The sequence below is a fragment of the Rana temporaria genome, chromosome 2 (assembly GCF_905171775.1).
Source record: "Rana temporaria chromosome 2, aRanTem1.1, whole genome shotgun sequence".
Lineage (NCBI taxonomy): Eukaryota > Metazoa > Chordata > Amphibia > Anura > Ranidae > Rana > Rana temporaria.
In genome coordinates, this window is record NC_053490.1 from 303,763,698 (window position 1) to 303,776,288 (window position 12,591).

At 44.9% G+C, this 12,591-nt stretch overlaps 2 protein-coding genes across 3 annotated transcripts in view; one reads left to right on the forward strand and one right to left on the reverse strand.

Annotated features, from left to right (window-relative positions):
• KIAA0319L (KIAA0319 like) overlaps window positions 1-6,509 on the reverse strand; it is a 135,898-nt gene extending 129,389 nt beyond the window's left edge. Inside the window, exons 1-2 of the mRNA XM_040337309.1 lie at window positions 6,418-6,509; window positions 873-1,039 (exon numbers count right to left, since the gene is read on the reverse strand). The gene's annotated coding sequence lies outside the window, so the exon portion shown is untranslated. The remainder of the gene's footprint in view (window positions 1-872; window positions 1,040-6,417) is intronic.
• A 123-nt stretch (window positions 6,510-6,632) lies between these two features.
• Window positions 6,633-12,591, forward strand: part of NCDN (neurochondrin) — a 31,615-nt gene continuing 25,656 nt past the window's right edge. Inside the window, exons 1-2 of one of the 2 annotated variants that reach the window (XM_040337310.1) lie at window positions 6,633-6,724; window positions 12,269-12,400. In XM_040337310.1, the coding sequence (XP_040193244.1) occupies window positions 12,281-12,400 (120 nt within the window). In that variant the 5' untranslated portion in view covers window positions 6,633-6,724; window positions 12,269-12,280. Of the gene's footprint in view, window positions 6,725-6,764; window positions 6,799-12,268; window positions 12,401-12,591 lie in introns of those variants that run through there. The other variant, XM_040337311.1, reaches the window with a different exon arrangement.

A 12,591-nucleotide genomic window follows, 5' to 3' on the forward strand; every position in this document is an offset into this window, starting at 1 on the left:
GGCAGTGATCCGACGTATCTTAGGCAGTTGTTCCGACGTGATTGTGAGCATGCGCACTGAGATGCGCCCATGGGACGGCGCATGCGCCATTCGTTATACGTATCTGTCTGACACTTAGCCCATCATTTGCATGGGGTCACGCCTCATTTGCATGGCTCACGCCCACTTCCGGCTTACGCCTGAGAAACCCAGCGCAGATTTGGAAGCACTGGCTTTGTGAATTCAGTGCTTGCCTCTCTGCACTGCGTCGGCGTAGCGTAAAGGAGATACGCTACGGCGGCATAAATATGCGCCAGTGTCTGTGAATCCGGGTCTTTAAATTCCAGTTTTAAAATAAATCCACTTATTTGTTCAACTTTAAGTCAAGTCATCTGCCCTTCATTTATCCATCAGCATACATGTGCTTCCATGGTGGAGACTCTAAATTTAGAGTTAGGGACTGCAGTATACAGGGAGCCTTGACGGGGCCTGCAGCTTAGACATGTATTTGCAAATGCGTGCAACTAAACCCCCGTTTTTAACTCATACTGTTAAACAGGTTAATTTGGTTGGTTGCTGGCTGGTTGGTAAGTTGAGCTTGGAAATTCTTTGGTTTTATTTGACATGCGTTTGCCCTTCCTGTGCTCCTTGCTGTGAAGGCCAGTTATAGGTAGGGGCAGTGACCTTTTTTTGCAACTTTAATTAACTAACCAAAATAAGTAGTAGTACTAATTATAATTTAGCTTGAACATAGAAAGTCTGATTCCAAAGCAGAGGGTAACCATCCATTTTCCAATTTCAGAATAAACAATATTTTCTAAGCTAACAACTACAAGGTTATTAGATGATGTAGCATGTAGTAAGTAACACTGTCAGTGGCAGTACACACTAACCCAAATCATGTCAGCTTGGATGGTCTCAGACACAGAGCTCCAGCAGAGGCAGCTGCACCATAACTATCCCCTGGTAAGGAGATGCCAGGACGGGACTGATTCCAGATCCTCTTCTGCCTTCCCGAGCCTTGTTTCACTTCTGCATATCCTGGAGAAAGTCCTAAATGCTATAACAGAAGAAAGAACGCATAAGTCACCTCCTTCGTTTCCAAAGAGCAGCCACACAGTAAAGCCTGTCATGCAGGACCTCATCATACACAATCTGGATTGCAGAAAAGACACAGTTGGCCAGTCTTTCACTGCAGCACTCAGGTACAGTCATCACACACCTGTCCCAAAGAAACAGTCTTCCTTGGGAAAAAAAAAAAAACTGGCCCAAGCATAAAAACAAAACAGGATTTCTTGTCCATCCAGATTTGGGACAAAACCTGACTGAGCTCCTACATCCAGCTTATAGGACCCCGGGGTCTGTTTATGTGAGCAATACAGCCAATAGCACCGTCTACACATTCCAGGTCAGCCTTCTAGGTAAATCACCCTTTATCACCAGCACACAACAGGTGATTATATACACACACACACACACTGTATCTCACAAAAGTCACATTTTTGTAAATATTTTATTCTATCTTTTCTTGTAACAACACTGAAGAAATTACACTATGTAAAGTAGTGAGAGTACAGCTTGTATAACAGTGTAAATTTGCCTTCCTCTCAAAATAACAACACACAGCCATTAATGTCTAAACAGCTGGCAACAAAAGTGAGTACACCCCTAAGTGAAAATGTCCAAATTGAGCTCAATCAGCCATTTTCCCTCCCCGGTGTCATGTGACTTGTTAAAGTTACAAGGTCTCAGGTGTGAATGGGGAGAAGGTGTGTTAAATGTGGCGTTATCGCTCTCACTCTCTCATACTGGTCACTGGAAGTTCAACATGGCACCTCATGGCAAAGAACTCTCTGAGGATCTGAACCCTGGCCTAGGCTATAAGATTGCCAAGATCCTGAAACTAAGCTGCAGCACGGTGGCCAAGACCATACAGCGGTTTACAGGACAAGTTCCACTCAGAACAGGCCTCAACATGGTCAACCAAAGGTTGTTTTTGAGAAATAGACATTTGAGTGCTGCCAGAATGCTGTAGAGGTTGAAGGGGGGGGGGGGGGGGGGGGGGGGGGTGCTCAGCCTGTCAGTGCTCAGACCATACGTCGCACACTGCATCAAATTGGTGTGCATGGCTGTCGTCCCAGAAGGAAGCCTCTTCTAAAGATGATGCACAAGAAAGCCTGCAAACAGTTTACTGAAGACAAGCAGACTAAGGATGTGGATTACTGGAACCATGTTCGGTGATCTGATGAGACCAAGATAAACGTATTTGGTTCAGATGGCGTCAAGCGTGTGTGACGGCAATCAGGTGAGGAGTACAAAGACAAGTGTGTCTTGCCTACAGTCAAGCATGGTGGTGGGAGTGTCATGGTTTGGGGCTGCATGGGTGCTGCCGGTGTTCTGCCGAGCTGGTTCCTCCTTTCGATATGGTTCCCTCTTGACAATCCGAGCTAACGGAAATCTGAGCAGGAACAGCTGTTCGTTGTAACGCCACTGGCGTTATTTACTGTGAGACGAGCGCAGCTTTGTTTACTTCCTTCAGCTGCGCTCCTCTCTTGGCTAGCCCAGCGTCACTTCCGGTGCGCCGCGCTTGCGTTCCACGCTGGAACGCGGAAGTGCGTCCAGCGTGGATAGCTCTTTCCCGCGGTTCGCGGGCTATTTAAACCCACTACACTGACGGCAGGGTGTTCCGCTATTTTGTTGGACCCCTGCCGTCACCCAGGACCTGGCACTGACACCCCTGTGAACCTGCTACTCCAGCCATCAGGTCAAGCTCTCCAGGAAGCTGCTCACCTTCTCCAGCAACCAGCTCACCCCCTCCAGGAATCAGCTGACCATCTCCAGGCTACAGCACTACAAGGATTACATCCCAAGCTACAAAACAACTATCTACAGGGAGGATTCTTAACAGTCTGCCTCCAGGATTCCAGCATACACTTCCTTCATCTAAACCAGCTGTACCGCAAGTATCTCTAACTATACTTTCCTGTATAAGGATATTGTATGCTGTTAGTTCATGGACTCGCCTGTCACTCTACCTTAATTGTTTAGAGGAGATCTGTCAGAACATACATATGAAGTAGCTGTATGCTCAATTATTGGATTCTATAAACACTGAATGAAACCATAGACTTTTTCCTAATACTATTGTACTCTCGAGAGTTATTACATAGTCTGGCACATATGTATGTTGAAGTATAGAAGCTTATGAGTTAATAAGCTCTTTGATTATGTTGGCACTTCATTAGAGGTTGTGATGAGATAAAACCATTAACTCTTAAATATCTATATAGAGTGACTAATTGGTTTGTATTCTGAGAAACCTCTGCAGTTGAGATCCATTTAATCAAATTGAATACATAAAGACAGGAACGTCACATTCGTCAACTGTAGATGCACTCGCTCCCGATGCCTGATTATACACGCCGCTGATGCTTGGTAATACACGGCGCTGTATACAGCTAGGGGCGGATGTGATATTGAGTAGTCCTTTTTTGGGGGATGGTTTTCTCAATAAAATACACGTCTCACATCCGCCCCTTGCTGTATAGAGCGGCGTGTATAACCAATCAAAAAAGCACTGCTCAATATCACATCCGCCCCTTGCTGTATAGAGCGGCGTGTACTATAGAGCGCCATGGATTACCAAGCGTGTATAATCAGGCATCGGGAGCGAGCTCGTCTACAGCTGACAATCAGCTGTTGAGGTCGGAGATTTCCGAGGCCTCCTACTGCGCATGTGCCGCGCCTGGCCGCGTTTGCGCAGTCGAGGCAGGAACCTATCCATAGGAGGAATCAGCTCAACAAGACACTGGCACTGGGGAGCTACAGTTCATTGAGGGAACCATGAATGCCAACATGTACTGTGACATACTGAAGCAGAGCATGGTCCCCTCCCTTCAGAGACTGGGCCTCAGGGCAGTATTCCAACATAACGACCCCAAACACTCCTCCAAGACGACCACAGCTTTGCTAAAGAAGCTGAGGGTAAAGGTGATGGACTGGTCAAGCATGTCTACAGACCTAAACTCTATTGAGCAACTGTGGGGCATCCTCAAATAGAAGGTGGAGGAGCGCAAGATCTCTAACATCCACCAGCTACGTGATGTCGTCATGGAGAAGTGGAAGAGGACTCCAGTGGCAACCTGTGAAGCTCTGGTGAACTCCATGCCTAAGAGGGTTAAGGCAGTGCTGGAAAATAATGGCGGCCACACAAAATATTGACACTTTGGCCCAATTTGGACATTTTTACTTAGGGGTGTACTGACCTTTATTTCCAGCGGTTTAGACATTAATGGCTGTGTGTCGAGTTATTTTGAGGGGACAGCAATTTTACACTGTTATACAAGCTGTACACTCACTACTCTACATTGTAGCAAAGTGTCATTTCTTCAGTGTTGTTACAAGAAAAGACAATAAAATATTGAAAAAAAATGTGAGGGGTGTACTCATACTTGTGAGAATATATATATATATTATATACACAACCTTACCAAAAGTATTGGGACACCTGCCTTTACACGCACACAAACTTTAATGGCATCCAAGTCTTAGTCTGTAGGGTTCTCTATTGAGTTGGTCCACCCTTTGCAGCTATAACAGCTTCAATTATTTGTGAGGTCAGGCACGGATGTTGGATGAGAAGTCCTGGCTCGCAGTCTCCGCTCTAATTCATCCCAAAGGTGTTCTATCAGGTTTCGGTTAGGACTCTGTGGAGACCAGTCAAGTTCCTCCACCTCAAACTCGCTCTGCCGTGTCTTTATGGACCTTGCTTTGTGTACTGGTCCAAATCATTTGGTGGGGAGGGGGGGTTGATTATGGTGTGGGGTTGCTTTTCAAGGGTAAGGCTTGGCCCCCTTAGTTCCAGTGAAAGGAACTCTTAAGGCGTCAGCATTCCAAGAGATTTTGGACAATTTCATGCTCCCAACTTTGTGGGAACAGTTTGGGGATTGCCTCTTCCTGTTCCAACATGACTGCGCACAAGAGCACAAACAAGGTCCATAAAGACATGGATGAGTGAGTTTGGGGTGGAGGAACTTGACTGGCCTCAACCCAATAGAACACCTTTGAAATGAATTAGAAGGGAGACTACGAGCCAGACCTTCTTGTCCACATCAGTGCCTGACCTCACAAATGCTCTTCTGGAAGAATGGTCAAACATTCCCATAGACACACTCCTAAACCTTGTGGACAGCCTTCCCAGAAGAGTTGAAACTGCTATAGCTGCAAAAGGTGGGCCAACTCAATATTGAACCCTACGGACTAAGACTGGCATGCCATTAAAGTTCATGTGTGTAGGCATTCAGTCGCAATTTGTTGGCCAATCAGTGGACCATGTCGCTGGTATGTATGTTGTATGAATGAGTATGTCTGCTTACTATTCCTTCAAAGTGGTTCTCGGCACCCATGATTTCTGGGTTGTACCACCGATATTCCTCCTCCTTCCCCCCCACCCATCTCCATTATTCTCCTTGGGAATGAATGGGCTCAGGATGGAATATCCTTCGATTAACTCTTTTTTTATGGTATCAATCTGTACACTGTACTATGTCTTTTCCAATGGTGCCTTCTATTTTGTTTTTGTTGTTTTCTGAATAGTGCTTTCTTGTTTGTGTTTATGAAAAATAAATACCTATTAAATAAAAAATAACGTAAGTTTCCCAATATTTTTGGTAATATAGTATATACACACAATATATATATATATTAAAAAAAATATATATGTATGTATTTATTTATATTTTTACACACAAAATATATATATATATATATATATATATATATATATATATATATATATATACACACACACACACACACACTGTACATGTATTTATTTATATTTTATTTTTCCCATACAAGCAGACACAGCTGTCCCAATTCTCCATACACACACACATGTATTTATATTTATATTCTCCATACACACATATGTATTTATATTTATATTCTCCATACACACATATGTATTTATATTCTCCATACACACATATGTATTTATATTTATATTCTCCATACACACATATGTATTTATATTCTCCATACACACATATGTATTTATTTTCTCCATACACACACACACATGTATTTATATTCTCCATACACACATATGTATTTATATTTATATTCTCCATACACACATATGTATTTATATTCTCCATACGCACATATGTATTTATATTTATATTCTCCATACGCACATATGCATTTATATTCTCCATACAGACGAATGACATTAGAGATAAATGAAAGCTGATTTTAGCAGTGGTCACTTTCTCAGGAATGCCATTGTCCTGACTAACCTTTACCTCAGAATAATATAGATGTGTGCCCATTGCCCAGCCTGGTGCCATTAATCAGCTCCCTATCATGAGACATATAAAGTGGCCACCATTCTAAGCCATGTACACATAATGTGGGAATGACATGTGACTCACATACCTGCAGCGTGGCTCTTCCATGTCAGCATTACACAGAGCAGCCCAGATACCTTCGTCGCTGTACCTGTCGCTGTCCCCGGACCTAAACCCCCGAGCCCCTCCCCCAGTCCCCAACCCACATCCCTCCTCCCGGAAGCGCTGGCTTACCCGGATGCCAGACCTCCCCCCTTCTCAGCATGGCGTCCGTTACCATGGTAGCGGGCCCTGGCCTAGGCCGCAGGATGTATAAGAGTGGGGTGATCGCTGATTGGCTGTAAGGCGGAAGTTGTGGCGTTTATTCGGAGACAGGAAAGAACGTGTGAATAGAGGTAAGAGGAGCGCGTGTGTGTGGAGTGTCAGTGGATTGGGATATAGAGGGGCCTGATCGGTGACATATGCTGAGGTAGCTGCGAGCCCTCATAGGGAGCTATTGGCTGATAAGAAAAATAGACATCTACAGAACTTTATAATAGGAATCCCCTGGCTGCTATATTCTTCCTGGCTCAGTGAAGTAAGTCAATTGGACTTCTGACTTTAAGGACTTCTAAAGATCTAATGGTTTTGGAAGCTCAAAAAACCGCTGGAGGAAAACTGCTGATAATTGTGTTTTTCTGCTAGCTTCTAGTGGCTTTTAAAAGCATTATTATTATTATTATTATTATTATTACCTGCCCCGAGAAATGGCTTTGCACAGAGTAGCCTGCACCCACCTGTTTGGTACTCCTGGCCCCTCCCCTGCTGTGTCCCAGCCAATCAGGAGGCAGAGTCCTGAACGGCAGTGGCGCTCGTGCAACATTGCTGGCTAGAGATGGATGCTCAGCTCTGACACTCTAAACCCCCCCCCCCAAGAAGAAAAATTCCATTAGTTTCAGTTGCCCATTCTCACATATAAGCATTCTGTTGTCTGAAGCAAAATGACTAAGGGTCCTTTCACACGGAGCGGACTGTTTCTGTGTCCGCTCCGTGTGTCCGCCAAAGCTCAGCGGGCATCATCCGTCATCTGAGCTGTCGGCGGATAGGGCGGTCCCCGCACACAGTGCAGAGACCGCCCTGTCTCTGCTCTCCCCTATGGGGGAATGCAGACGGACCGTGTGTCCGTCTGCATCCGATCCGTTCCGCCGGACGGAAGAAAAATAGGGTTTCTTCCGTTCGCAAAAGCGGATCCCGACGGACACGGAAGGTCGCGGACGTTAGCGGATGCTCCATCCGCTAACAGACGCGATCCCATAGGGATTCATTACAAGTCCGTAAACGGACTTGTAATGAACGGACGAGCGGAGCGGACGTCTGAGCTTTAAAAAAAAGTAAATGAGCTTTTATTTTGGCAGATTTCAAGTGTTTTTGGCCCCATAGACTTTAACTACTTTAATACCGGGCACTTTCGCCCCTTCCTGCCCAGAATAATTTCCAGCTTTCATCGCTGTTGGGCCCCTTTTACATGGTCGGACCTGTCAGTTTTGTCGGCGGACCTGAAAGGCCGATCCATACATCTCTATGGAGTGTCGGAAATCAGCCGGATGGCACTACATCACCATCCGTCCATGGCGGATCAGATCTGATGAAACCGGACATGCTGTCCGTTTTCATCAGATCTCCCCATAAGAGACAGCGGCGCTGCACAAGCCCCTCCCCGCGCAGTAAGCCGAGAGGGACTTGTCATCTGCCGGCTCAGCGGAGATCTGCGGAGAGATCTCCCACCGAGCTGGCGGACCGCTGAAAGCGGTTCTGTCCCCGTGTGAAAGGGGCCTTACACTTTGAATGACAATTGTGTGCGGTCACTTTACCCAAGCAAAATTTTAATCATTTTCTTTCCACAAATAGAGCTTTCTTTTGGTGGTATTTGATCACCTCTGGGGTTTTATTTTTTGCTAAAAAAACTAAAAAAGACCCCAAAAGTTTGTCATAAAATGTTCCCTTCACTGACTGGCACTGATGGGGAAGCACGGATATGTAGAATTGATGGGCACCAATAGGTGGCACTGATGATGAGGCATTGATGTGTTACTGTTGGGCACTGATTGGTAATGTGTTTGGTACTTTGGGCACTTGCAGACTTTATTATTGGGGCACTGATTTGTAGCTGATTGGCACATCTGATGGGGGCTGTGCTGATTATCAGCACAGCAGACCCCCCCCCCCTCTCTGACAGGGAGAGCCGCCGATCGGCTCTCCCTGTGAGCGCAAACTGAGGAATGCCATTTACTCTGAGGCTCCTTATCACGATCGGAGATGTGGCGTGTCAGACTGACACAACGAACTTGTGATCGTCACACTGCACGCCCCCATGGGAGCACGCCAGCATATGTTATCCATAACATAACCACTTCCCGGCCATCATTCTGCTATAAGTGGTTAATGGAAATGCCTGACTTGAGCACACCTTATTGATTTTTATTTTTTATATAAAGCAGGTGATTGATTCATTGTCCGATAAAATGTGGTCCTGGTGATGGATTTGCCATGGGATCACTTTTTTTCCGAATAACGTTTTTATTTTGAGGAGGATATAACAGCAGTACACATGTATAAATGTGTTAAACAGACAAAAGCAGAAATGAGAGTATGAATATGCCTAGTGTATAAACAATTCAGTTGAGGAGGAAGCCTTCCTCTGATCTTTGGCCTCACACATTCCAACAGTAATAACAATGCCTCAAATAAAATATATAGTGTGCAGTATCCTGAGACTGATGCCTTACTTAACTTCGCATAGGTAGCATCCATAAAAAGACAAAGGGGGGAAAGAGAAGGGGAAACCAGGTAGGAGAAGACCCTAAGGGATCACTCTTATAAGCAACTGAGAGGTGCCCCATCCGGTCATTTTCCCACTTATCAGAGATGCGGGTAAAGGGGGGGGGGCGAGGGCATGATCCGATCTCCTGGCGCAAGGGGCAGGAAGTTGAGTAAGGGCAAGATTTCCCCCACTCGACTCTATGCCCTTGGCGGGCCAGAGCGACGTCTGACATCGCTTCTGCCTCTAGGCCTTAAGCCTCGTACACACGATCAGATTTTTCGATGGGAATTGTGTGTTGACAGCCTGTTGGTGGAAAATCCAACCATTTGTACGCTCCGTCAGACAATTGTTAGATTTTCCGCGGACAAATATTGGGTGGCAGGCTTTAAAATTTTCCATGGACAATGGTCTGTTGCCGGATTTTCCGATCGTGTGTATACAAGTCCTTCGGACAAAAGTCTGAAGTACAAATGCGCATTCTTGGAAGCTAAAGAGCTGAAAAAACACGTAGTACGTCACTACTTTTGTGTTCGTTGGCTGACAATTGTGTGCCGCTTTGTATGCAAGACAAGTTCATGGCAAACGCCCTTTGGACAACAGTACAAGGCTTTGTCTGCGGAAAATACGATCGTGTGTATGAGGCTTTAAATGATGTGTGTGTTTTTTTTTCTTCTTCTCCCAGAAGCTGTTGCCATTATTTTTCTGCCCCTAGAAGCTAAATAATGTTCTATTTGTCCATGTACACTACCTTGGGCCATTAGCAATTGTGAACTTCTGTATCTAGGAGCAGAAATATATATATAAATTTATTATTATTATTATTATTTTTTTGGAGCATTTTTCCAGCAGAAAAAAACGCTGAATGTTCCTAATGGTGACTAAGACCTCATACACTGTGGATGTTATAAAAAAAGTAGCATTAGCTAGGTGTGTTGAATATAATTGATGCTGACAGTCAGCTGTATCTATTGCCAGTGATGTCCTCAAGGGTTGCGCGCGGTGCTCCGCTTCTCCTGGAGAACCAGAGGAGAGCCTGCCTACTGAATAAAGCCCCCTCCCCGCCCACCGCATTATGCAGTGTGATGGATACTGAAGCAGAAAGTCAGCTGATGAGCTGACAGCCAGTACAATGAAGGGGAAGACCCCATGTTAGGAAAAGCATCACTTGAGGCACCGGAAGAGAGGCGGAGACACCCTGAGCATGGAGAAGGGGGAATTAACTCGCTCTGAGAGCAGATGAGAGTGAGAGTGTCACTGATCCCGCTCCACTACCTTCTCTCATTTACAGACCGACGTTCATTCCTTTTGCTGTTGTAATGTTTTGGCTAAGTCACAGGTGTCAAACACAAGGCCCACAGGCCGAATCTGGCCCTCCGGGGCATTTCATGTGGCTCTCGCACGCAGGAATGCTCCACCCCTCCTCTGGTCCTTCTCCAGACCCTTACTTTCTTCTTTCAAGAAATGCATCCAGCTTCTTCCCCAGCAGCATAAGGTCAGCATAAAGTCACTATACCCCCCCCCCCCCCTGCTGCCTTCTGGGAAACATACTGGTCCCAGGAGACAGGGGGACCACTGGAAATGCGCTACTCGTGCATGCTCAGTAGGGAACCAGGCAGTGAAGCCGCAAGGCTCCACTTCCTGATTCCCTCACAGAGGATGGTGGTGGGGGCAGCCGAGAGACAAGCGATTGCTCGTCTTCTGCTGCTGACATCGCGGGCACCCTGGACACGTAAGTGTCCATTTATTAAGACAGCAGCTGCAGCATCTGTAGCTGCTGGCTTCTCATACATTATATATATATATATATATATATATATATATATATATATATATATATATATATATATATATATATATATATATATATATATATATATATATATATATATTGTGTGTGTGTATATATATATATATATATATATATAACAATTTTCCTGGACCTCCGCTTTAAGCTTTGCCTTTTGCTTCTTTTTTACTTGCGGAGACTGACGTATAACTGCCACTTTATTTGGATGTGAATCTTGTGTTTCCTGTGTTGGCTACTCATGTGCACTCCTAGATGATTTTTGCACATTAAAGTGGAGTTCCACCCATTTTTTTATGTTTGTCTGTGCTGCATGCTCTAATCTCATAGTGTTCAGAATGGACAATTTTTATTTAATTTGTTGCTTGTAAATACCTTTATTTTGTAGTCCTTCATTACTTCCTCCTCCTTATTTGCCTAGGCTATTTGCAAGGGTTTCTGGGATAGGCATCATGTTTCCCAGTAGTCCTTGCAAACCTGACTGAAACCTATTACATCGCTTGTGCACTGAGCATGTGCGAGATATGCAAAGCTGAAATCCAGGAAGTCATACAGTCTGGCTTCATGATGCCCACACTTAAAGCGGGGGTTCACCCTATCGACGAAAACATTTTTTTTTTTTTTCTTTTACCATAAAATCAGGCATTGTAGCGCGAGCTACAGTATGCCTGTCCCGAATTTTTTACCCCCGTACTCACCTTGTACGCGTAGATCGAAGATACCGGGGAATGGGCGTGCCTATGGAGACGGAGGATGATTGACGGCCGGCTCTGGCGCGTCACGCTTCTCCGGAAATAGCCGAAATAGGCTTGGTCTTCACGACGCGTGCGCATAGCCTGTGCGCAGGCGCCGTGAAGAGCCGAGACCTACTCCGGCTGTCTTCGGGGAGAGTGACGTGCCAGGGCCGGCCGTCAATCATCCTCCCTCTCCATAGGCACGCCCATTCCCCGCGGGAGCCGAAAAATACGATCTCCGATTTACAAGGTGAGTCCGGGGTTAAAAAAATCGGGACAGGCATACTGTAGCTCGCGCTACAATGCCTGTCTCGATGGTAAAATCGTGTCGGGGGGGGGGGGGGTGAACTACCGCTTTAAGATGGCCACGGTCTATTTCTAGATTATAAACTATTTAAATGCTGTAACAACCTAACAAAACGGACCTTAGTTTACAGACTAACTTTACTAGAATACATTAAGCTTGTGTATTACAGGGGTATTTATATTTAAAAAGTGAAATTGTGGGTGGAACTCCCCTTTAAGTTTCTTTGTAACTTTTTCGCTGCTCAAGTGAGTCATGTAAAGCAATTTTAAAAAGTTCTAATTTCCATCCTTCCAGGTTATTTGCATAATGACGGAAAGACCAGAACCCTCTGCAGATGAAAACCCTATGAATTTTGCCTTGGAAAAATGTTTGGAAATTCTTCAAACAGCAAATGGTGACAGTGAGCAGTTTGCTGCACTTCTAATGGTAAGGCCTAATGGATTTGTATAGGAATGTCATGCAGTGTGGGTCATTGTCAAATGTTAGGATTGCTTTTCTTTCAATCCTTTTGTATAATATATTAGAATTTACTCCTGAAAAGAACTATAAAATATTGAATTTTATCATTTGAGATTCTTTACAGAATCTATTCCTTTTGGTAGAATGTATTACTGCTC